Source organism: Papio anubis, chromosome 20 (genome assembly GCF_008728515.1).
Source record: "Papio anubis isolate 15944 chromosome 20, Panubis1.0, whole genome shotgun sequence".
Taxonomy (NCBI): Eukaryota; Metazoa; Chordata; class Mammalia; order Primates; family Cercopithecidae; genus Papio; species Papio anubis.
In genome coordinates, this window is record NC_044995.1 from 9,380,777 (window position 1) to 9,406,657 (window position 25,881).

Genomic DNA, 25,881 nt, shown 5'->3' on the forward strand with positions numbered 1-25,881 from the left:
CAAAAATTAGCCGGGTGTGGTGGTGCGTGCTTGTAGTGCCAGCTACTCGGGAGGCTGAGGCAGGAGAATCGCTTGAACCCGGGAGGCGCAGGTTGCGATCAGCCGAGATTGCGCCACTGCACTCCAGCCTGGGGGACAGAGTGAGACTCCGTCTCAGAAATGATTTGCATTTCATGCTTAAATGCATGCACCCTGGTGACTTAATTGCTTCCTCCCTAATGACCCCTAATGGCACCAGACACAAATGCTCTGTCAGTTTTAATTTTCTCTTTAATGTAGGTGCTTCTCCTTCTGACCAGCTTTCATTTCCCATTTTCTGCACATGACTGTGATAATCGGGGTGTTGATGAAATATTATGAGAAGCATCTCTCAAGGGCAGGAACAAACGGGCACTCCTGAGTGCAAACCTCAATCACAGGCCTTGATGGTGGGCGCCAGCATCCCTTCACACCCCCACCTCTCCTGTCTTCACCTGCTCTGGAAATTACCCATGGCTGAGCCCCGTGCAGCTCCCAGGCACCAATGACCCAGCTCCCCTGTGAGGAATGGAGTTCATGACAGGCTCCAAATGAGGAAACTGAGGCTCAGAGATGGGAAGTTACTGCCCAAGGTCACACAGGCAAGGGGTAACACATGAATATTTAAATAAAGACGAGATTTCCCCTCAAATCAGAGTGCTAACCCTATGTATTGTCCCAAAACCTTGAACGCAGGAGCGCAGGATGGGAACAGGAGTGTTTGAAAGAAAGGGGGGGGCACCAAGAAGGCAGAGTCAGGTCAATGTTGTTTCCAGGGAGACGGGGGGGTGGGTGACCGTTGCGATGAGTAAATGAGAAGTTCGTGAAGGGAACTTTTTTGCATAAAGAAAACTCACACTCCAGTTCTGGGAAAAGGGTCACGATTCCTTCCCTTGTGTCCCTGTATTTCCGCTTTCTGCTCATTGCCACAGTGAAACTCAACTGGAACTGCACAGCCAGACGTGAGAGGAGTCTCTGCTGATCTGAGTCTGCCCTGCAGCCTGAATTTGCATCTTCCCTGAAGCTTCCCCAGGACTGGTGAGAAGACTGGCCGTGGTAGGTTCCCCACAAGGGTGTGTTTACGGGTGAGCTGAAGGAGAGAGCGGGACCCCACGGAGAGGCTCTGAGAGGAAAGAAGAACCCTCCGTTGCCTTCACCTCGAAGGGACCAACTCAGGAAGGCACCACGTCCATTTGCAGCTACATCCTGGCCCTCAGTGAGATGAGGACCGGTCGGGCAGACAGCGAAAGGAGATCAGGAGAGATGCCTTGTGTGTCTGAAATATCAGCAGAAAGCCCGGTGCCTGTCTCAAAGGATGGTTCAAGATACGTGACTCACGACATAAACTAAGAACGAAAACCATATGATCATCTCAATAGAGGCAGATAAAGCCTTCAAGAAAGTCCAAGCCCTGGGAAAACAAGAGCCGGGCTCGTGGCGGGGTCCGGGACAGTTCACCACCCGTGGAGATGCTGGTGGGAAAATCCAGTAAGTGGGAGAACATTGCTTCTATGTGCCCAGGCCCTGTGTGTCTCTGTCCTGTGGGACACCATGGTTTTACCCACCCGCACGGCCGGGGCCAGTAGGAGGAGACGCCATGACTCTCATGCCCATGGCCATGGTTCACTTCACTGAGATTTGATGAGGGGAATGGGAGGTTCTAGCATGAGAGGGACCTTGCCCCACAGGTAGGCCAGTAGGAGACCCCAGGGAATTACGGAGGATCCCATTCCCATTTTCCTGGGAAAAAGTTTTCATTTCTCCCTATTCAATTTGATATTGACTGTGGGTTTGTCATGCCGGGGCTCTTATTATTTTGAGGTATGTTTATTTCATGCCTCGTCTGTTGAGGGATTTTATCGTGAAGGGATGTTGGACTTTCTTGAATGCTTTGTCTGCATCTATGGAGATGATCATATGCTTTCTGTTCTTAGTTTATTTCATGAGTCATCTTTATTAACTTTGCATATATTGAGCCATCCTTTCACCCCTGGAATCAAGCCAACTTGGGCATGATGAATTACGTTTTTGATACACTGTTAGATTCTGTTTGCTAGTATTTTCTTGAGGATTTTTGCATCTGTGTTCCTCAGGTTTCTTGGCCTGTAGTTTTATTTTTCTGTTGGATCCTTGTGTGATTTTGCTATCCGGATGATACTGATTTTGTAGAATGAACTAGCAAAGAATTCCACAAGCTTGATTTTTTGAAATACTTTCAGTATGATTGGCACCAGCTCTTCTTCGTACATATGGCAAAGTTCAACCGTGAATCCATCTGTTCCTGGGCCTTTTTGCTGGAAGACTTTTTAGTACTGATCCTTTTTCATTGGTCGTTATTGGTCTGTTTAGGGTTTCTATTTTTTGCCTGTGCGATCTTGGGAAGCTATATGTGTCTAGGAATTCATCCATTTCTCTAGGTTTCCTAGTTTATGTGCATAAAGCTGTTCATAGTAGTCTCTGATGATCTTTTGTATTTCTGTGGTGTTAGTTGTACTGTCAACTTGATCATTTCTGATTGTACTTATTTAAATCTCCTTTTTGTGATTAGTGTAGTCAGCCATCTCTCAATTTTATTTATGCTTTTAAAAAACCAACATTCTTTCACTGATTCTTTGTAATGTTTTTGTCTCAGTCTCATTCTTTACCTGTCCTTTCTGAGTTTCCGTTGTTTTCAGCGTCCATTGCTAGAGAGCTAGTGCGATCCTTTGGTGGTGCCACAATATTCAGATTTTTCACGGCGTCAGAATCCTTGCACGGATTCCTTCTCGTCTGGAGAGGCTGCCACTTACTCTCTTTGAATTTATTTTCATTTGGATGGGATTTCTTTTGGGCATTTTCCCTCCGCCCCGCAGGGAATGTGACTGCAGAGCATGTTGGGAAGGGTCTTTTGGCTTTTTCCCATAGCCTTGGGCGCTTCTGCAGCACGGTTTGTGTTGGGCTGTTCAGTTCAAATCACAGGCCGGGAGCTGGTGCTTTTATGGTAGAGCCACCTCAGCATGCTGGTGCGCTATGGACCTGGCGGTTTCCTGTGAGGTGCTGTCTGTCGTTTCAGGGGAAGGACTGGACGGAGGTCTGGAGCCCTGAGCCTCTGTTCCATCGGGGTGAGGGAACACAGCGGGCAGAGCTGGAACCCCAGCTGCTCCACGAATATCCTAATGATGAGTGCAGGCATCAGTCCTGATGGACGTGGCTGGGCACCCGGTGAAATGCTCTTGAGGTCTCTGCTGGGGATGAAAAAGAGCTACATCCTCGGCTTCCAGCTCTCAGAGGGGACACTGTCTCGTTTCCCCGTCACACCCTGCTCCAGGCTGGCCCTGAGTCTCAGTTCAGACTCACACTGTTGTCTCTCCCAGGCCACGTGTGTGGCTGGGAGTCAGTGGGAAACACCCACCTTGCCATTCTCTGCAAGGGGCATGGTCTCCAAGGCAGAGCCTCTTCCCTCAGCCCAGTGCAGACACTGAGCGCTGTCCGCTGTCCCACGGCAGCTGCTTCCAGGTGGGATGTGGGGGTCTCATGCCCTGGATGGGAGAGTGGACGCCAGTTGTGGTGGTGCTACCAGCTGTGCCCCACCTCAGGCCCTGGGGTGACTGGTCAGGTGCCAGCAGAGCAGGGAAAGGGCAGGCAGCTTGGATCGCAGGCCCCTAGGGTGGCCAGGCTGGACAGTGTGTGCAGTCCTGTAGGGGCCTCTTGACTGTGCTGTTCCAGGGTTCAGGGTGCTGCCTGTGATGGGGAGTGGGCTGGGCTGGTCCCCAGGTCACAGGCAGAAACCCCTTGCAAGGGCAGCAGAAGGCTCAGGTGGCAGAGCCCACGGGCAGATCACAGGGTCTGTGGGGACTGGCCTCCTCAGAAGGGCTGGGGCTGCAAGTCAAAATGGCCAGGTGGGTGGCAGCAGGGCACAAAGCTGTGGGCCTGTCACTGAGGCAGGGCCCCCGGCCAGCACTGGAGACTGGGCAGCTGGGGCACAGGGTCTGCCCCACACTGCCTCCCCCTGAAGAAGTGGGCACTCGGTTTTGCTGTTGGGGACACACGAAGTGTCAGGCCTCCACACCTCTCCCTGAGCCTGGGTCAGCTCTAGGGCAGGCAGAGGTGGCAGGACTGCAAAAGGCTTGTCAGGCCTCTGGAGCATTGGGCTGTGAGGGCACCAATCAAGGGCCAATGTCTGTGGGACAGGACGGGTGCACTGGGGCCCTGCAGCTGGCAAGCCCCATTAGCAGGAAGGAAGCCCCATTTAGGAGGAAGGAAGCCCCATTTAGGAGGAAGGAAGCCCCATTTAGGAGGAAGGAAGCCCCATTTAGCAGGAAGGAAGCCTCATTAGCAGGAAGGAAGCCCCATTAGCAGGAAGCAAAGCCCCATTAGCAAGGGTAAAGAAAGCCCCATTAGCAGGAAGGAAGCCCCATTTAGCAGGAAGGAAGCCCCATTTAACAGGAAGGAAGCCCATTTAACAGGAAGGGAAGCCCCATTGAAGTGGAAGGAAGCCCCATTAGCAGGAAGGAAGCCCCATTAGCAGGACACAACAGAGGTGGGAGCTGTGTGGTGCCCAGCTTGGCTGTTCCCTGCAGCCCCCAGCTGTCATGGCTGGATTCTTGGGGCCTACAGGAGGTGCCTGGCCTCCCTCCCTCCCTGCTAAGGCAGTGGCAGCTGGACCCAGGCTGCTCAGGGATCAGAAGCCTGTGGGACTCCCACGTGGGCTTCTGAGTGCCTCTGCACCATCTCCAGGAACTCCCAGCCTCTGTAGGCCAAGGGGGTCAGTTCTCCCAGACTAGACCAGTAAAGGGCCAAGGCAGGGGTGTGGATCCCAGGGGCCTCACACCCACTCACCCTTTCCCTTTGTTAAGGAGCCTCTCACTCACCCCTTACCCTTGTTAGGGGGCCTCTCACTCACTCACCCCTTCCCCTTGCTAGAGAATCTCTCACTCGCTCACCCCTTCCCTGTGTTAGGGAATCTCTCACTCTCTCACCCCTTCCCTGTGTTAGGGAATCTCTCATCACTCACCCCTTCCCCGTGTTAGCAGCCTCTCCTGGCTCCCACCTTTTCTCTTCTCTTCTCTTCTCTCCGTGTCCTCATGGTTCTCAGGTGAACCCCAGCGTCCTCTTGGAAGATCCACTTGACCTGTTGGTATTTACTCGCCATTTTGGGTCCTCTTGGTGAGTAGGCAGACTCCAGCCCTTTCCATTCAGCCAACTGGAACTTCAACCCCCAGTCATTTTCTTGTCACTTTTTACTCTTGGGAAATCCAGTCCCAATGTGCTTGTCTTTCATTTGAGAATAATTTTCATTTTCTCCAGTAATTTTAAAATTACTTTGTATCTATTCTAGGTATTGTTTGCTCTATCATAGTTAAGACATTAATGTTATTTATGAGTTTATGCACATTAAACTCATGTTCTTTCTTCATTTCTGTAAAAATGTCAACTTATTTCTTTGCAAGTATTTACTAACATACTCCTTATTTCCCTCATTCTGAAAGTGTGATCTATAGAGAGATATCTGTTTCCTCTTCTCATTCCATTTCTTGTGTGCATTAATTATCTTTTCTATTTTTTATTTCTAGTTTTTCTCTGATGACTAATGAAAAATTTTAATCAATATTCTACACCAATACAATGTTTATTGTTTCAGCTGTGTCTCATTCTTGATGAAATTATTTCTAACTGTGTTAACATAATTTACTATTTTTCACATCACAATAGCTTCCTAATTCATTTCTATAATTGCCTGTTTTTTCTCTAATGGACGGTTTGATTTTTATTCCTCTGGGGTGGGTTTTTCTCCCACATACATGATCTTCCATACAGGGTTTCTCCCAGGGCTGACTCAGGAATGAAAACTGATGAGGGCATTCCTGTAGCCGCTCCTGCCCTGCGGTGTCCACGCTCCCAAGTTTAGAATCAGCTCCGTGTTATGCCCAGCATGGCGGGGTCTGTGTGACCTTCACACTCAAGTGCCAGATATGCCCGGTCCAACAATGATAAAGCAAGTCTGTGTCGTGTGCACCCGGGAAGGTGGCTCAGTGTTGAGTGTGGCTTGGGTCACTGAGTTATCCCAGGGTCTGTCCACAAACACAAAAGACAGAGAGCCACAGTCTCTAGGGTCCCACAGTTTCCTCCACTTTTTTCCTTGTTCTGAGAGAGAGAGAAAGTGCCATGACTGCTCTGTGGGTTGGACAGATGCCTGTTTCCACCTGCAGGCTGGAACCCAAGCGGAGGTCTTGAGCATCCCCAAGTACTGATAAAACACTTTAGGTTGTTTCTAGAAAACGCTGAAAAATTAACCCTTTTGCTAAAAATATAGACACAAGTCCTCCCCTCAACCAGATTCCTGAAACTCTCAGGTTAAACTTCATAACCCAGTGCCTTCACTGCAGACACCCAATAGGAAAGTCACAGGTGCAAGGATGAGATGACTTTGGTCAAACTCAGACCCCACAGGACCAGAAAGGCCTGAAGGAGAGGAGGCTCATGCTTCCAGGTCTCAGGTAAGAACTGTTTCTAAGGACTTAAAAAAAAACCCACAAGAAACACTTCCATGTCCTTCACCCCTCTCCTGCTTTGACAAGGTTTATCACTAGCTATTCTTTCGGACGTCAGGAATTCAGATAAGATGCTCTTGAGAGAACACTTGCCCAGCAATGGCATCTCCTCCGATGGACTGACAGCAACTCTGGCTTTGAACCTCTGGAACCAGGGAACTCTGTTTCTAGGCAGCTGTCAGCCTCTCCCTTGTTGCTGATAAGAACTTCCTTTACCTCTCTACGTACAGAGAGCTCTCTCTACAGTGCTTTTCCTCTACTCTCACATCACAGGAATCATCAACACAGAAGACTTCTAGGACCAGATGTGTGGGATTTTTTTTTCCCCAGACCCAGTAGCAAACAGCAGCTGGGTGTCCTCTAAGTCAGCTCTGACGCTGTCTACCCAGACACAGTCCCACATCCCACAGATTAAAGGCTAAGTCCCCAAGACTGTCCCCCACACCATTCCCAAGTGCAGACCTCCAGAACTTCTGATCGACTGGCTTCAAGTTGGGGATCCCATGACCCCCTCTTTGGGTTTGATTAATTTTCTGTAGCAGCTCACAGAACTCAGGGAAACACTGACATTTCCTGGTTGAATACAAAGCACACTGCAGAGGACACAGATGAAGAGACACATAGCAGGAGGCATGGGGAAGGGCGCTGGGCTTCCATGCCTCCCCCTGCTGCTACCCTTCAGGAGCTTCCAGCCACGCCTGTAGCCAACCAGAAACCCAAGTGTTCCAGTCCCTTTGGGTTTATGGAAGCTTCATGGATGTCAAAGCATTCTCACAAGGAACAGGGTGAGACCATCTTCTAGATGGGTCTTAAAGCCACCATCAGAAAGGCAGGAACATTTCAAGTCTCTGTCTTTGGGCAGGAAGGGAAGGGCAGGAGGAGGTCAGAGGCTTTCCCCTTGCCCAACATGTTTTGTAACATTCTAATGAAAGACTGTAACAAGCATGCTATGGGAGTTATGAACCAGGAACCGCGGGTTAAAACCAGCATATATCCCAACATCACACTTCCCTCCCTGGACTTCACTCTGTGGCTTGCCACGCACCTGTGATTACAGAATCCTGCTTCTCATTCCCAAATACACTCAAAATCCAGGCAGCCCTGGAGCAATGCAACCTTGAATTCATGGGGTCTCTTATGTGCACACTGTTTTCAAACAAATGGGGATCAAAACTATTGCATTTGTGAGAAGCAAGACTTGTGTATATGAACAGCGGGCTTTTCCTATATGCAGGTCCAGCAGAGACACAATGTCGGGCTTAGAGTACAAGTAAGTTTTGTTAATGCAGGGGGATACCTGTTCCAAGCTGCCTGGGTGTATCCCAAGAAACAACTGTACTGAGAGATCATATTCTCTAGGGGTTTATTTTTGTGTTTATTTTTATTTTAGGTTAAAGCTTTGGATAGAACACCCAGTGTCTCCTTGTCCATCTGAAGAACATGCTGCTATGTGGAAGCACATCCTTGAGATCCTCAAGGAGACACTGGGCAAGGAGACAAGGATGCCCCCTTCTATGGAAGTCCCCCTAATAAATGCTCTGTGAACACCCTGGTGTTTAGTGCTTCTTTCTTTGGAATCCCAGCAGCTCTATCACTGGACGGTTTGGTGCACTCCTTTGAGGGAACTCCTCTGGGCTGCTTGGGGTCCACTCGAGCCTCAGGTGTGGCTGGAGGATGCAGCCTCCCACCTTGGTCTGGAGCCCTGAGCCCCTCTCTGTCATTGCAGATCCCGGGAGGGTTCCTCTCTCCCGGCTCCACTCTGTGGGGAAATCCCTCCATCCTAATGTAGGGAGCCCCCTTCTGATGGTCCTGGGACCTGCGCATCTCACCCCCGGCCCTGTTCTTCTTGTGGGATCCTACACCGGGGCTTCCACACGCCTTTTCTGCTCATGACATTGATGTCTTGCATTTCAGAAATGCCTGATACATTTCTCCATTAGGGCCTGACGCACATCTCTAAGTGGACACATCAATCACTCACGACTGTGGAGTCCAACACCAAGATCCTCTCATGTCCCAAGCACTCCTTGGTAGGTCTTACTCCTTGATCTGGAAATCAAGTACAAATGAGCCCTCCTAATGTCCTTGGGCACCCAACAATCCTGGAGACCACGGGTGACGAGGCAGGGATTCATGACAACAGTCTGCAAAGGAAGAAGCTGAGGCTCAGAGATGGGACACTACAAACCAAGGTCACATAGGCAGTGGATGACAACCAGTCATCAAATAAGTATCAACTCCCTCCTCAACTCCTCAAATCAAAGCGCAAACATAAGTCATTGTTCCCAAAATGTTGACCAGGAATTGAGGTGCAGAGGGACGGCCAAGGACGCAAGGGGCACCGAGGAGGCAGGAAAGACTCAGAGGTTTGTTCCTGGGGGGAGGGGGTGGACGCTGTAGCAAAAAAAAAAAAAAAAAAAAAATTAAAAAGGGGAAGTTGAGAGGGAACTATTGAAAGAAAACCCACAATCCAGTGCCAAGAAAGAAGTCAACTTTTCTTCCCCTATTTCCCTGCATTTCTCTTCTGTCCTCACTGCCACACACAGCTCAGCCTGGACGGCACAGCCAGATGTGAGATGCGTCTCTGCTGGTCTGAGTCTGCCTGTAGCATGGACCTGCGTCTTCCCTGAAGCATCTCCAGGGCTGGAGAGACCACTGCCATGGTAAGGACCACACAACGCTGAGCTGATGGACGACTGAAGGAGGGAGGGAGACCTTCGGGGAGGCTGTGAGAAGGAAGGGGAAGCCTCCGCTACCCTCATCTGGAAGGGCAGACACAGGAAGCACCAGTTCTATTTGCCGCTACATCCCGGCTCTCAGTGAGATGAGGATAAACCAGACAGACAGTGGCTGCGGGTCAGGAAAGACCCCATTTCTGTCTGAAATGTCTGCAGAGGGCCCGGTGCCTGCCCCAACCTCAGCCCTAAGAGAATGAGAGTCTGGATCCTGGGAGGTCAGTTCCGCTTCCTGTGTAGCTGCAGATGACAACACCCCAGGAGAAGGACCCAGCCTCCGAGTGTCCGCACAATGAGGGAAGGAGGGGAGGCTATTTCTCTCTGTGTGTCTCTGTCCTGCCAGCACCGAGGCCTCATCCATCCGCACAGCAGGGCAGTGGGAGGAGACGCCATGACCCCCATCCTCACGGTGCTGATCTGTCTCCGTGAGATTTGAAGAGGGAGGGGAGATTCTAACCTAGGAAGGGACCTCACCCCACAGCCAAACTCTAGTGCATAAGGAGACCCCAGGGGCTCACAAAGATCCCAGGGAGGGGAGGACCTGCTCAGGCTTCAGGGGCAAATATCTCACAGGGAACTCTCTTCCAGGGCTGAGTCTGGGCTCCAGGACCCGCGTGCAGGCAGGTGAGTCTGTCCCCAGCTGTCCCAGTTCCCTCCTCCTCACTGGGGACAAGGGGCCACCCCCGTGCAGCTGGGGACGGGGAATAGCAGTTCTGGGCTGACTGATGGGGGCATCTGGGAGGGTCCTGCACACCAAGAGCTGAGATCTGTTGGGTGGGAAATGACTTAGAATCCGATCTCTGATTTCCTTTTAGGGATCGCTCCCCAAGCCCACACTCTGGGCTGAGCCAGGACCGTGTGATCACCCAGGGGAGTCCCGTGACCCTCAGGTGTCAGGGAAACCTTGAAGCCCGGGAGTACCGTCTATATAGGGAGAGAAAACTCAGCATCCTGGATTACATTGGATACGACCAGAGCTTGTGAAGAAGGGCCAGTTCCCCATCCCATCCATCACCTGGGAAGATGCAGGGCGGTATCGCTGTCAGTATTACAGCCACACTCACTCATCAGAGCCCAGTGACCCCCTGGAGCTGGTGGTGACAGGTGAGAGGACACTCAGGGGTCCCAGCCCCAGGCTCTGCCCTCAGGAAGGGGGTCGGCTCTCAGGGGCGTCTCCCTCTCACAGCCCAGCCCTGGGGATGATGTGGGAGGTGTGAGTCCCATTTAACATGGTGCCTCCTTCTCTCCCAGGAGCCTACAACAAATCCACCCTCTCAGCCCTGCCCAGCCCTGTGGTGGCCTCAGGAGGGAACGTGACCCTCCAGTGTGTCTCATGGGCGGCATTTGATGGCTTCATCCTGTGTAAGGAAGGAGAAGATGAACACCCACAATGCCTGAACTCTCAGCCCCATACCCATGGGTCATCCCGGGCTGTCTTCTCCGTGGGCCCCGTGAGCCCGAGTCGCAGGTGGTCGTACCGGTGCTATGGTTATGACTCACGCTCTCCCTACGTGTGGTCTTTACCCAGTGATCTCCTGGAGCTCCTGGTCCCAGGTGAGAAATTCACAGCATTGTCTGGAGCTCCCTGAGTCTCCGGGCAGGTGGGGAGGAGCCGCGTCTCAGGGCAGCGCCAGGTGGGATGATGTTGGGACGAGAGGGCTCAGGGCTCCTGGGGCCAGAGACACAGGAAGATCAGCAGTGGTGAGGCCCAGGGGGAGAGGGAGGGTTTGTGGGGAAGCCTGAGGGTCGCTCCTGGAAACCGTGACCACCTTTTCCCAGGTGTTTCTAAGAAGCCGTCACTGTCAGTGCAGCCGGGTCCTGTCGTGGCCCGTGGGGATAAGCTGACCCTCCAGTGTGGCTCTGATGCCGGCTACAACAGATTCGCTCTGTACAAGGAGTGGGGACGTGACTTCCTCCAGCGCCCTGGCCGGCAGCCCCAGGCTGGGCTCTCCCAGGCCAACTTCCCCCTGGGCCCTGTGAGCCGCTCCTACGGGGGCCAGTACAGATGCTCCGGTGCACACAACCTCTCCTCCGAGTGGTCGGCCCCCAGTGACCCCCTGGACATCCTGATCTCAGGTGAGGAACCCAGCGGGTTCAGTCAGGGACCCACGCTCTGCACAGGCCCTGCTGGGGGAGCCAAGATGGTGATGGCTGGGATGAGGTGTGGGGGTCCCAAGGGAGACAGAGACAGACAGAGACAGGCGATGGGCAGAGAGGGGGAGACTCAGATAAAACAGACAGAGAGACTAAGGGTTCCAGAGAGAGGCCTGGGAGGTGTCAGCTGAGAACAAGGTGGGGCAGCTCCTCATCCATCCTTCTCTCCAGGACAGATTCGTGCCAGACCCTTCCTCTCAGTGCAGCCGGGCTCCACGGTGGCCTCAGGAGAGAACGTGACCCTGCTGTGTCAGTCACAGGGATGGATGCACACTTTCCTTCTGACCAAGGAGGGAGCAGCTGATCCCCCTCTGCGTCTAAAATCAAAGCGCCGGTCTCATAAGTACCAGGCTGAATTTCCCATGAGTCCTGTGACCTCAGCCCACGCGGGGACCTACAGGTGCTACGGCTCACTCAGCTCCAACCCCTACCTGCTGACTCACCCCAGTGACCCCCTGGAGCTCGTGGTCTCAGGTGAGGGCCCTGACCCTGTCCTCTCTGAGCTCAAAGGCTCAGCTCAGGCCCTGCCCCCGGCAGAGCTCTGGGACAATAATGATTGAGGGCAGTGAAGGGGGAGGGTCCGCATGGGAGGGTCCAGCCCATGAGAGGGTGGAAATAGACGGGACCTCCCACCCCTGGCTCCCATCCCTGAAGTCTCAGTAGGGTAAAGAGCAGGGAGGGCTGGGAGGAGACGGGGGTGAACCTCAGAGATGAGATTAGACTGAGGGTGGAAGACGGAGGCCCCACACACTCCCCTCCTGGTGTCTCCACCTCAGATTCAGAGCCTCTGGGGGTCCCAACCTCTAAGTCCTGACTCATGGGTGACAAAAACAGCCACTCCCAGCTCAAGAGAAGTTTCTAGACTCATCTCATTGCTACCTCCAATATTCAGGGTCTGATTCAGGGCAGCAGAGGGCAGGGTGGACGGTAAGGGTGTGGTCCGCGTGGCTTCCTGGTGCCCAGGGATGGGGCAGGTGCCCCTCCGCGGTGGCCAGGAGGGGAGGGAGGTGCCCGAGGTCTGCATTGGATGAGTGGAGCAGTTGGACTTTCCTCCCGAAAGAGGATTCCCAGGAGCCATCACCTCTCATGGGGAGCCAGGGCCAGCGGAGATCACAGGCAGGTGCTTGCTCTAGGAGTCAAGTGGGAGGAGCCCGGGTAGGTGGGGCTGGGTCTGTGATGACTCAGCGTCTCCTTGGGAAGTGGAACTTCTGAAAAAGTGGGTTCCCCTTGCACCCTGGACTCCCCATCTGAATCACAGGGAACTGCCTCGATGTGATCACCCCAAAGCCCCTTCATTTCTGCCTTCTGGGGCATCTGGGATGCGGCTCATCCTGGATCTGCTCCCGCCTGCAGCCCTCTCAGGCCCTGTCCTGATTGTCCCAATAACTGTAAGGGTTTAAAAAAAAAAAGCCAACAGAGATGGGGGCAGGTGCATGGCCTTGCTCATCCCTCCTGGAACTTCAGCTTAGTAAGACAAAGCTGGCCAATATTTTGGAAAGAACAAAGATTTACAAACCCACTGGCTGGACAATCCCCTGTCTCATGTATAAGAGAAAATCTCTCCAATTTTCTACTAAAAGCAACACCTGGCACAGCTCTGCAGGACCCCCAGACTCCGACCTTGTCCTGCAGGATGTGCGATGAGTAGAGAAAGGAGCACAGGCTGGGTCAGCAGGATTTGGGGCCCAGTCTGACTTGGACACGGGGAAGATGCTGGACTGATGGAGGAGGAAGAGAGGCAGGCGAGATGGAGACAGGACAGACAGACGTTCCCTTGGCAGCTGTCATTTCTCATTTCCAAGGGTCCCTGAGAATGAGCCCCTCACCCACACCTGCGGGGTCCCTGGGCCATCTCAGGACCGGAGAAGAAGCTGCTCGGGCCTCGGTGGGATCTGACTGTGATGAGGCTGGAGTCTGCCCCAGACCCGCTCCTTTAGAGAGAAGCACCCCAGCTGTGGGTGCCCCTCACACTGCCCCTCCTGTGCTCATCTGGAGGCTTCTGTGCTCAGGGCACCCCTGAGAATAAGGAGGGGCTGTGCACCTGCTCCCTGAACCAGTTAGGGAATTATTCACAGCTCATCTTTTGTACAACTCATTTCTACTCTGCGTTTTCTATACGCACGTGTCCATCGTTCCTTTTTCTCTAAAACTTTTAAAACAATATTTGAATATATAAATTTTTAATTTTATTTGTTGTATGCATTTATTACTTAAAAATCATTAATGATACTCCTCCTTTAATTGGGTCTTGATTTAATTTACGCATTCAATGTAGAAACAAATTTCTCATTAATATCAAATCTCCTTTAGACATTCAAAATGGAAATTTTCTTAATGAATTTAAGAAGTGTTTTGAAATTTTGCTCATAAGAATATTGTATGCTCATTTTAACTTAAAGACTTATTCAACATCTTTAACAATTTTTAGGTGAGATATTTGATTTCTCTATCTTTTTTAAAATAAGAGAGAGGTATCCATGAGAAAGCGACTGGTTTGAGCATATTCTTTTAAATTCGTGTTCACTCACTACAGAATCGCTCCTTTCTAATTACTTTTCAGTAGATCTCTTTTAATTTCTGGTAAAATTTATATAAATTATAAAACATGGAAATTTGATTTATTTCTAAATTGCATAGCAATATTTCTCACTCAAATACTAACATGTATATAACTTCATATTAAGCATATATCTGAAGTTTTACATATATACACATGTTTATGTACAGTTATATACTTACATCTGAATGTGTGTAGGTATATCTAAATACATTTTTATGTGTATTCATCCATATGCTTAATACATTTGATGTGACAGGTCTTTACATGTTTGTTATTGGTTTTCTCAGCTAGATTCACACTTCCTGAAAGCAGAAATATTGATTTATGAAGCTCAGATAGCACCACCACTTAGCACATGCTTATCTGTGTGTGCCGGTGTGTGTGCACCTGTATTGCATTCTAGGGGTTCCTGCCTGCATGAGGAATTCGTTACCTAGGGATTAAACGGAAGATGAAACCCTAGGTGAAGTGGCTGAGGGCATGAAGGGGAGGCAGGTCCAGGACTCTCACTCCCCTTTGTGCCCTGATATTCAGGGAGCCCCTGGAGGTCCAACCCTCCTCCATGGAGCCTGGGTCTCCAGCTGGTGAATACGTGAAACTCTCATCTCCAGGGAAATTGACTGCTGTGGTCCTGCACCTGCCCCTTGCAGCCTGTTAGGGCTCAGAGAGCACACAAGGTCTTAGTTATTTCTGGACTGGGGACCACTTTCCTGATAAATGCTCAGCTCTCGGGGTGCAGGAAAACTCTCCCGGAATAACTCAGGAGCCGAGCTTGGATTTGTAGGGCACAGGAAGTCTGACATAATTAATGAGGAGACTGGAGGGAACCCCAAGCAGCAGAGGAAGCTGGCTCTGAGGAACCCATAAAACTCATGTCAAGAGACACAGGGGAAAAGAAGAATGCAGAACCCAGGAGCGAGGCTGGGCTCAGGGCTCTTCTCCACTGTTTTGATTCTCAGGAGCAGCTGAGACCCTCAGCCCGTCACAAAACCAGACAGACTCCAAGACTGGTGAGTGAGGAGATGCTCTCGGTTATGGGCTGGCACAGAGGGCCAGGGACTGTCCAGGGGAGGTGGTGCCTGCAGAGTGACATCCAGGGGTCCCAAGCAAGTGACTTGACCTGCCGTGACCTCTGTGACCTCTTTGTCCACCATCCCTAGGCCAACACCCCCAGGATTACACAGTGGAGAATCTCATCCGCATGGGCGTGGCTGGCTTGGTCCTGGTTTTCCTCGGGATTCTGCTATTTGAGGCTCAGCACAGCCAGAGAAGCCCCCAAGATGCAGTCACAGTGAAATAGCAGAGAGACGCATAATGCACTCCTTCAGAGTGGTGGAGCCTCAGTGACATCTGATGATCCCAAGAAGTTCTTGGGGACACCAGGACCCATCTGAACTCTGCTGGTCACTTCTAGAGACAGGAATCCATATTTGAGTGCAGGGAAACCTGTCTGGAGTGATTCCTAGAAGATCATTAAACGGTGATACATTTTTTTAACTATGAATGTTGACTTTCCTCGAATGGATCCCCCTTTTATCCCATCCCCAGACATGAGGCTCCAACCCACATGGCAGCTTTGGGTCCACACCCCTGCACACCTGCATGCTCTTGGTCCACCTACATGTAACACAGTCTCCTTATACCTCACCGTCACATTCCTTTGATGTCCCTTACTGAGTCCCCATCTCTTCAGTTCAGAGATCCAAATCTGAACCACCAACTAAGTCAACGACAGATCAAATTCCAACCAGGTAAAGATAAATCCATCCTGAGACCCTGACAGCCTCTGCACCCTTTGAGCTCTTCCCTCCTTCTCAGATGCTATGTGTGCAACTTTTCCTGAAATATCACCACTTGAATCATCACTCACACATTTCAAGTGACACCACAGCTATGCTGATTCTGAAAAAGACGTCTTTCAAATGCTATTATTGGTGGTATCTACCAATTTCTGTGACATAAATATTTCTTTTCATGGCCCACATCAAGGTGCCAATAGGTTCTCACTGAATGTAGGGTTGGGAAGCGAGGGACACAGGTATCTCACTACCAATGAGTACCTGTACTCTGTGGCACATCCCACTGAGAGCTCACCCATATACCTACAGTCCTTTCTAATTCAGAGGCAATGATCATTGCTGCTTCAGTGTTATGGCACAGGCCAAATGAAACTCTGACACTGCTATCCTAGTATATCCACAAAAGACAAACATATTAATATCTGATGTGAGAGAGAACACGGCTGACTTAAAAATCTAAGTACAACATAAGAAAGATGTTGACATAATTGTGCAGGTTCAATGAAAGAATGTTTTGTTCTTTTGTTTTGTTTTGTTTTGTTTTGTTTTTGAGATGGAGTTTTGCTCTGTCACCCAGGCTGGAGAGCAAAGGCGCGATCTCGGCTCACTGAAACATCCCCCTCCCAGGTTCAAGCGATTCTCCTGCCTCTGCCTCTCGAGTAATTGGACTACAGGTGTGCACCATTATTCCCGGCTAATCTTTGTATTTTTAGTAGAGACGGGGGTCTCACCATGTTAGTCAGGCTGGTCTTGAACTCCTGACCTCAGGTGATCCACCCGCCTCGGCCTCCCAAAGTGCTGGGATTACAGGTGTACACCACTGCACCTGGCCGATGGAAGAATTCTTAAATGACTTGTCCTACTTTCTGCTGGTTCAGACACTCCTTGGCTTGGGGCAGTGTTGCACCAATTTCTGCCTCCATCTTCTCAGCCTACGTCTACCTGGGTACCTCGGTCTTTACACCCATTCTTCTCTGTGTGTCTCTTCTCTTCTTCAGATTATGATATCACTCAGATCAAATTAGGACCCATTCTAATTCATTATGATCCCTTGATCATACCTTAAATGCATTTGCAAAGACTCTATTTCCAACTATGTTCACATTTATAGCTAATGGAGCTCAGCATTTCAACATGTATATTAGAGGAACAAGTCAATTTATAACAGTGTCTGCAAGAAAAGTACGCATAGAAATACATTTATCCAAATACAAAAAGTAGCTGGGCGTGGTGGCACACGCCTGTAAACCCAGCTACTCAGGAGTCTGAGGCAGCAGAATCGCTTCAACCCAGGAGGCAAAGGTTGCAGTGAGCTGAGATGGTGCCATGGCACTCCAGCCTGTGCAACAGAGTGAGACTCTGTCTCAAAAAAAAAAAAGAGAAATACATTTAACCAAAGAGATGCAATACATACACATTGACAATTTAAAACTACTGCTCAAAGAAATAACAAAAGACCTAAATGAGGAAAACGTCATCCCAGTATCATAAATCAAAAGGTGTAAGGTTAGTTCTGTCCCTCTTCCATGTCCTTCACCCTCCTCCTGTTTTGACAAGGTTTATCACTAGCTATTCTTCAGGACGTCAGGAATTCAGATAAGATGCTCTCGAGAGAACACTTGCCCAGCAACGGCATTTCCTCCAAAGGACTGACAGCAACTCTGGCTTTGAACCTCTGGAACCAGGGAACTCTGTTTCTAGGCAGCTCTGTCAGCCTCTCCCTTGTTGCTGATAAGAACTTCCTCTACCTCTCTATGTACAGAGAGCTCTCTCTACAGTGCTTTTCCTCTACTCTCACATCACAGGAATCATCAACACAGAAGAAGACTTCTAGGACCAGATGTGTGGGATTTTTTTTCCCCCAGACCCAGTAGCAAATAGCAGCTGGGTGTCCTCTAAGTCAGCTCTGACGCTGTCTACCCAGAGACAGTCCCACATCCCACAGATTAAAGGCTAAGTCCCCAAGAATGTCCCCCACACCTTTCCCAAGTGCAGACCTCCAGAACTTCTGATCGACTGGCTTCAAGTTGGGGATCCCATGACCCCCTCTTTGGGTTTGATTAATTTCCTGTAGCAGCTCACAGAACTCAGAGAAACACGGACATTTCCTGGTTGAATACAAAGCACACTGCAGAGGACACAGATGAAGAGACACATAGCAGGAGGCATGGGGGAAGCGGCACGGGGCTTCCATGCCCTCCCTGGGCGCCACCCTCCAGGAGCTTCCACATGCTCAGCCATCCAGAAACTCATGCAAACCAGTCCTCTTGGGCTTTGCTGGAAGTCATGATGTCGTGGGGCATTTCCCTCCCACAAGGAATAGGTGAGACTACCCTAGATGGGTGCTAAGAGCCACCACTGGGGAAAGGCAGGGAACATTCAAGTCTTGCCTTGGGCAGGTGAAGGAAGGGCAGAAGGAGGTCAGAGGCCTCCCCCTAAGCCCAACACAGCCAACATTCTAATGAAAGACTGTAACAAGCGCTATGGGAGTCATGAACCAGGAACCGCGGGTGAAAACCAGCATATATCCCAACATCACACTTCCCTCCCTGGATGCACTGTGGCTTGCCATGCCATGCACCCCAGATTATAATCCCTGCTTCTCATTCCCAAATACACTCAAAATCCAGGCACCCCTGGAGCAATGCAACCTTGAATTCCTGGGGTCTCCTTTATGTGCACACTGTTTTCAAACAAATGGCATCAAAACTATTGCATTTGTGAGAAGCAAGACTTGTGTATATGGAAAACGGGCTCTTCCTATATGCAGGTCCAGCAGAGACAATGTCAGGGCTGGAGTACCAGCAAGTTTTGTTACGTGTAGGGGGTACTGAAACGAGTTGCCTGTGTATCCCAAGAAACAACTGTACTGAGAGATCATATTCTCTAAGGGTTTATTTTTGTGTTTATTTTTATTTTAGGTTAAAGCTTTGGATAGAACACCCAGTGTCTCCTTGTCCATCTGAAGAATACATGCTGCTATGTGGAAACACATCCTTGAGATTCACGAGCAGACACTGGGCAAGGAGACAAGGATGCCCCACTCTGGAAGTCTCCCTAATAAATGCTCTGTATGGACACCCTGGTGTTTAGTACGCTTCTTTCTATGGAATCCCAGTAGCTCTACTCACTGGACAGTTTTCCAGTGCACCTTTGAGGGAACTCCTCTGGGCTGCTTGGGGTCCACTCGAGCCTCAGGTGTGGCTGGAAGACGCAGCCTCCCACCTTGGTCTGGAGCCCTGAGCTCCTCACTGTGTTACAGATCCCGAGGCTCCTCTCCGGGCTCCACTCAGTGGCGGAAAGCTACACCCTAATGAGCCCTTGATGGTCCCGGGACCCTGTGGCATCTCACCTCTGACTTCTGTTCTTTCTTGGGATTCTTTCTGCCACCAAGCTTCTGCACGTCTGCTTCAAGTGATATGATGTTTCTGTATTTCTGTGAAATGCTTGATGTATATTCTATTAGGCTGATGTGACATTTCCAGGGATACATTCACCTACGTAGACTGTGGAGTCCAACACCAAGATCCTCTCATGTCCCAAACACCTCAGGTCTTACCCTGATCTGGAAATCAAGCACAAATGAGCCCCTCCCAATGTCCCAGGCACCACTGACCCCACAACCACGGTGACGAGTGGGATTCATGACAACAGTCTGCAAAGGAAGAAGCTGAGGCTCAGAGATGGGACACTACAAACCAAGGTCACATAGGCAGTGGATGACAACCAGTCATCAAATAAGTATCAACTCCCTCCTCAACTCCTCAAATCAAAGCGCAGACATAAGTCATTGTTCCCAAAATGTTGACCAGGAATTGAGGTGCAGAGGGACGGCCAAGGACGCAAGGGGCACCGAGGAGGCAGGAAAGACTCAGAGGTTTGTTCCTGGGGGGAGGGGGTGGACGCTGTAGCAAAAAAAAAAAAGAAAAAAAAATTAAAAAGGGGAAGTTGAGAGGGAACTATTGAAAGAAAACCCACAATCCAGTGCCAAGAAAGAAGTCAACTTTTCTTCCCCTATTTCCCTGCATTTCTCTTCTGTCCTCACTGCCACACACAGCTCAGCCTGGACGGCACAGCCAGATGTGAGATGCGTCTCTGCTGGTCTGAGTCTGCCTGTAGCATGGACCTGCGTCTTCCCTGAAGCATCTCCAGGGCTGGAGAGACCACTGCCATGGTAAGGACCACACAACGCTGAGCTGATGGACGACTGAAGGAGGGAGGGAGACCTTCGGGGAGGCTGTGAGAAGGAAGGGGAAGCCTCCGCTACCCTCATCTGGAAGGGCAGACACAGAAAGCACCAGTTCTATTTGCCGCTACATCCCGGCTCTCAGTGAGATGAGGATAAACCAGACAGACAGTGGCTGCGGGTCAGGAAAGACCCCATTTCTGTCTGAAATGTCTGCAGAGGGCCCGGTGCCTGCCCCAACCTCAGCCCTGAAAGAATGAGAATCAGGATCCTGGGAGGTCAGTTCTGCTTCCTGTGTAGCTGCAGATGACAACACCCCGTGAGAGGGACCCAGCCTCCGAGTGTCCGCACAATGAGGGAAGGAGGGGAGGCTATTTCTCTCTGTGTGTCTCTGTCCTGCCAGCACCGAGGGCTCATCCATCCGCACAGCAGGGCAGTGGGAGGAGACGCCATGACCCCCATCCTCACGGTGCTGATCTGTCTCGGTGAGATTTGAAGAGGGAGGGGAGATTCTAACCTAGGAGGGACCTCACCCCACAGCCAAACTCTGGTGCATAAGGAGACCCCAGGGGCTCACAAAGATCCCAGGGAGGGGAGGACCTGCTCAGGCTTCAGGGGCAAATCTCTCACCGGGAACTCTCTTCCAGGGCTGAGTCTGGGCCCCAGGACCCACGTGCAGGCAGGTGAGTCTGTCCCCAGCTGTCCCAGGTCCCTCCTCCTCACTGGGGACAAGGGGCCACCTCCGTGCAGCTGGGGACGGGGAATAGCAGATCTGGGCTGACTGATGGGGGCGTCTGGAGGGTCCTGCAGCCAAGAGCTGAGATCTGTTGGGTGGGAAATGACTTAGAATCCGATCTCTGATTTCCTTTTAGGAATCCTCCCCAAGCCCACACTCTGGGCTGAGCCAGACCGTGTGATCACCCGGGGGAGTCCCGTGACCCTCAGGTGTCAGGGAAACCTTGAAGCCCGGGAGTACCGTCTATATAGGGAGAGAAAATCGGCATCCTGGATTACATTGGTACGACCAGAGCTTGTGAAGAAGGGCCAGTTCCCCATCCCATCCATCACCTGGGAAGACGCAGGGCGGTATCGCTGTCAGTATTACAGCCACAGTTGGTGGTCAGAGCTCAGTGACCCCCTGGACCTGATGGTGACAGGTGAGAGGACACTCAGGGGTCCCAGCCCCAGGCTCTGTCTTCAGGAAGGGGGTCGGCTCTCAGGGGCGTCTCCCTCTCACAGCCCAGCCCTGGGGATGATGCGGGAGGTGGGAGACCCATTTACACTGTGCCTCCTTCTCTCCCAGGAGCCTACAGCAAACCCACCCTCTCAGCCCTGCCCAGCCCTGTGGTGGCCTCAGGAGGAAACGTGACCCTCCAGTGTCACTCACAGGTGGCATTTAGTGGCTTCATTCTGTGTAAGGAAGGAGAAGATGAACACGCACGACGTCTCAACTGCCAGTCCCATGCCCGTGGCTGGTCCCGGGCCGTCTTCTCCGTGGGCCCCGTGAGCCCGAGTCGCAGGTGGTCGTACCGGTGTTATAGTTATGACTCACGCTCTCCCTATGTGTGGTCTTTACCCAGTGATCTCCTGGAGCTCCTGGTCCCAGGTGAGAAATTCACAGCATTGTCTGGAGTTCCCTGAGTCTCCAGGCAGGTGGGGAGGAGCCGCGTCTCAGGGCAGCGCCAGGTGGGATGATGTTGGGACGAGAGGGCTCAGGGCTCCTGGGGCCAGAGACACAGGAAGATCAGCAGTGGTGAGGCCCAGGGGGAGAGGGAGGGTTTGTGGGGAAGCCTGAGGGTCGCTCCTGGAAACCGTGACCACCTTTTCCCAGGTGTTTCTAAGAAGCCGTCACTGTCAGTGCAGCCGGGTCCTGTCGTGGCCCCTGGGGAAAACCTGACCCTCCAGTGTGGCTCTGATGCCGGCTATGACAGATTCGCTCTGTACAAGGAGGGAGAAGGTGACTTCCTCCAGCGCCCTGGCCGGCAGCCCCAGGCTGGGCTCTCCCAGGCCAACTTCCCCCTGGGCCCTGTAAGGGTGTCCCACGGGGGCCAGTACAGATGCTCCGGTGCACACAACCTCTCCTCCGAGTGGTCGGCCCCCAGTGACCCCCTGGACATCCTGATCGCAGGTGAGGAGCCCTGTGGGTTCAATCAGGGACCCAGGCTCTGCTCAGGCCCTGCCAGGGGATCCCATGTGGTGATGGCCGGGATGAGGGGTGGGGTTCCCAAGGGAGGGAGAGACAGACAGACACAGGGATGGGTGGAGAGAGGGGGAGACTGAGAGAAAACAGAGACAGAGACTGAGGGTACTAGAGAGAGGCCTGGGGAGATCTCAGCTCAGAACAAGGCGGGGCAGCCACTCACCCATCCGTCTTCTTTCCAGGACAGACCCAGGCCAGACCCTCCCTCTCAGTGCATCCGGGCCCCACAGTGGCCTCAGGAGAGAACGTGACCCTGCTGTGTCAGTCACAGGGATGGACGGACACTTTCTTTCTGACCAAGGAGGGAGCAGCTGATGCCCCCCTGCGTCTGAAATCAAAGCACCAGTCCCACATGTACCAGGCTGAATTCCCCATGAGTCCTGTGACCTCAGCTCACGCGGGGACCTACAGGTGCTACGCCTCATTCAGCTCCAACCCCTACCTGCTGACTCACCCCAGTGAGCCCCTGGAGCTCGAGGTCTCAGGTGGGGAGGAGCCGCGTCTCAGGGCAGCGCCAGGTGGGATGATGTTGGGACAAGAGGGCTCAGGGCTGCTGGGGCCAGAGACACAGGAAGATCAGCAGTGGTGAGGCCCAGGGGGAGAGGGAGGGTTTGTGGGGAAGCCTGAGGGTCGCTCCTGGAAACCGTGACCACCTTTTCCCAGGTGTTTCTAAGAAGCCGTCACTGTCAGTGTAGCCGGGTCCTGTCGTGGCCCCTGGGGAGAAGCTGACCCTCCAGTGTGGCTCTGATGCCGGCTACGACAGATTCACTCTGTACAAGGAGGGGGGATGTGACCTCTTCCAGCGCCCTGGCCGGCAGCCCCAGGCTGGGCTCTCCCAGGCCAACTTCACCCTGGGCCCTGTGAGGGGCTCCCATGGGGGCCAGTACACATGCTACGGTGCACACAACCTCTCCTCCGAGTGGTCGGCCCCCAGTGATCCCCTGGAGCTTGTGGTCTCAGGTGAGGGCCCTGATCCTGTCCCCCTCTCTGAGCCTAATGCTCAGCTCAGGCCCTGCCTCCAGAGGAGCTCTGGAACAATAATGATTGAGGGTACTGAAGGGATCCACAGGGAAGGGCCCAGCCCATGAGAGGGTGGAGAAATAGACGGGACTCCATTCCCTGGCTCCCACCCCCTGAAGTCTCAGTAGGGGTAAATCGCAGGGGTGGGCTGGGAGGAGACGCAAGGTGAAGCTCAGAGATGAGATTAGGACTCAGGGTGGGAAGACGGGAGGCCCCTACACACTCCCTCCTCCTGATGTCTCCCACCTCAAAATCAGAGTCTCTGGGGGTCCCAAACTCCTGGGTCCTGACTCAGTGGGTGACAAAGAAACAGCCATTCCCCAGCTCAGGGAAGTTTCCAGACTCATCTCAATGCTACCTCCAATATTCAGGGTCTGATTCAGGGCAGCAGAGGGCAGGGTGGACGGTAACGGTGTGGTCCGCGTGGCTTCCTGGCGCTCCAGGGTTGGGGCAGGTGCTCCCTCCGTGGTGGTCAGGAGGGGAGGAGTGTCTGAGGTTCGGCATTGGATGAGGGCTGGAAGGGACTTCTCTCCCCCGCAGCAGCAGGATTCCCAGGAGCCATCACCTCTCATGGGGAGCCAGGGCCAGCGGAGATCACAGGCAGGTGCTTGCTCTAGGAGTCAGGTGGGAGGAGCCCGAGGTGGGGCTGGGGCTGTGATGGCTCAGCCTCTCCTTGGGAGGTGGAACTTCTGAAAAAGCTGGTTCTCCTCGCACCCTGACTCCCCATCTGAATAACGGGGAACTGCCTGGATGTGACCACCCCAAAGCCCCTTCATTTCTGATCTTCTGGCGCATCTGGGATGCGGCTCATCCTAGATCTGCTCCCGACTGCAGCCCTCTCAGGCCCTGTCCTGATTGTCCCAATAACTGTAAGGGTTTTTTTAAAAAAGCAACCAACAGAGATGGGGGCTGGTGCATGCAGTTTTGCTCATCCCTCCTGGAATCTCAGCTTAGTAAGACAAAGCCACAGTATTTTGGAAAGAACAAAAGTTTACAAACCCCACTGGCTGACAATCTCCCCTGTCTCATGTATAAGAGAAAATCTCTCCAATTTTCTACTAAAAGCAACACCTGGCACAGCTCTGCAGGACCCCCAGACTCCGACCTTGTCCTGCAGGATGTGCGATGAGTAGAGAAAGGAGCACAGGCTGGGTCAGCAGGATTTGGGGCCCAGTCTGACTTGGACACGGGGAAGATGCTGGACTGATGGAGGAGGAAGAGAGGCAGGCGAGATGGAGACAGGACAGACAGACGTTCCCTTGGCAGCTGTCATTTCTCATTTCCAAGGGTCCCTGAGAATGAGCCCCTCACCCACACCTGCGGGGTCCCTGGGCCATCTCAGGACCGGAGAAGAAGCTGCTCGGGCCTCGGTGGGATCTGACTGTGATGAGGCTGGAGTCTGCCCCAGACCCGCTCCTTTAGAGAGAAGCACCCCAGCTGTGGGTGCCCCTCACACTGCCCCTCCTGTGCTCATCTGGAGGCTTCTGTGCTCAGGGCACCCCTGAGAATAAGGAGGGGCTGTGCACCTGCTCCCTGAACCAGTTAGGGAATTATTCACAGCTCATCTTTTGTACAACTCATTTCTACTCTGCGTTTTCTATACGCACGTGTCCATCGTTCCTTTTTCTCTAAAACTTTTAAAACAATATTTGAATATATAAATTTATAATTTTATTTGTTGTATGCATTTATTATTTAAAAATCATTAATGATACTCCTCCTTTAATTGGGTCTTGATTTAATTTACGCATTCAATGTAGAAACAAATTTCTCATTAATATCAAATCTCCTTTAGACATTCAAAATGGAAATTTTCTTAATGAATTTAAGAAGTGTTTTGAAATTTTGCTCATAAGAATATTGTATGCTCATTTTAACTTAAAGACTTATTCAACATCTTTAACAATTTTTAGGTGAGATATTTGATTTATCTTTTTTAAAATAAGAGATAGGTATCCATGAGAAAGCGACTGGTTTGAGCATATTCTTTTAAATTCGTGTTCACTCACTACAGAATCGCTCCTTTCTAATTACTTTTCAGTAGATCTCTTTTAATTTCTGGTAAAATTTATATAAATTATAAAACATGGAAATTTGATTTATTTCTAAATTGCATAGCAATATTTCTCACTCAAATACTAACATGTATATAACTTCATATTAAGCATATATCTGAAGTTTTACATATATACACATGTTTATGTACAGTTATATACTTACATCTGAATGTGTGTAGGTATATCTAAATACATTTTTATGTGTATTCATCCATATGCTTAATACATTTGACGTGACAGGTCTTTACATGTTTGTTATTGGTTTTCTCAGCTAGATTCACACTTCCTGAAAGCAGAAATATTGATTTATGAAGCTCAGATAGCACCACCACTTAGCACATGCTTATCTGTGTGTGCCGGTGTGTGTGCACCTGTATTGCATTCTAGGGGTTCCTGCCTGCAAGAGGAATTCGTTACCTAGGGATTAAACGGAAGATGAAACCCTAGGTGAAGTGACTGAGGGCATGAAGGGGAGGCAGACCCAGACTTTCACCCCTTTGTGCTCCTGACATTCAGGAGCCCCTGAGGTCCAACCCCTCCTCCATGGAGCCTGGGTCTTCAGCTGGTGGGTACGTGAAACTCTCATCTCCAGGGAAATTGACTGCTGTGGTCCTGCACCTGC

General features: G+C 51.5%; 2 protein-coding genes and 1 long non-coding RNA gene across 22 annotated transcripts in view; all 3 read left to right on the plus strand.

Moving 5' to 3' along the window:
• Positions 1 to 831: 831 nt before the first annotated feature.
• On the plus strand, positions 832 to 8,099 carry LOC110741959. The gene is made up of 2 exons (XR_004180454.1): positions 832 to 1,506; positions 7,939 to 8,099. It is a non-coding gene; the product is annotated as an uncharacterized LOC110741959 (long non-coding RNA).
• Positions 8,100 to 10,008: 1,909 nt separating this feature from the next.
• Positions 10,009 to 15,297, plus strand: LOC103875530 (leukocyte immunoglobulin-like receptor subfamily A member 3). Its single transcript, XM_031660378.1, is given in 9 exon segments — positions 10,009 to 10,026; positions 10,099 to 10,137; positions 10,139 to 10,238; positions 10,241 to 10,387; positions 10,535 to 10,837; positions 11,063 to 11,359; positions 11,609 to 11,911; positions 14,957 to 15,007; positions 15,158 to 15,297. Coding segments are annotated over 9 exon segments (1,398 nt in total).
• A 4,452-nt stretch (positions 15,298 to 19,749) lies between these two features.
• Positions 19,750 to 25,881, plus strand: part of LOC101022334 (leukocyte immunoglobulin-like receptor subfamily A member 3) — a 109,080-nt gene continuing 102,948 nt past the window's right edge. For 2 of the 20 annotated variants that reach the window (XR_004180452.1, XR_004180450.1), the window contains exons 1-8: positions 19,772 to 19,970; positions 20,202 to 20,467; positions 20,630 to 20,665; positions 20,855 to 21,139; positions 21,286 to 21,588; positions 21,814 to 22,110; positions 22,365 to 22,667; positions 22,846 to 23,142. Coding sequence is in view for 15 of the 20 variants with exons in the window: in XM_031660253.1 (XP_031516113.1) it covers positions 20,335 to 20,467; positions 20,630 to 20,665; positions 20,855 to 21,139; positions 21,286 to 21,588; positions 21,814 to 22,110; positions 22,365 to 22,667; positions 24,268 to 24,335 (1,425 nt within the window). In the remaining 5 variants the exon portion in view is untranslated. Of the gene's footprint in view, positions 19,971 to 20,201; positions 20,468 to 20,629; positions 20,666 to 20,854; positions 21,140 to 21,285; positions 21,589 to 21,813; positions 22,111 to 22,364; positions 22,668 to 22,845; positions 23,143 to 23,748; positions 24,082 to 24,267; positions 24,877 to 25,646; positions 25,829 to 25,881 lie in introns of those variants that run through there. The other 18 variants (XM_031660232.1, XM_031660233.1, XM_031660237.1 and 15 more) reach the window with 15 other exon arrangements.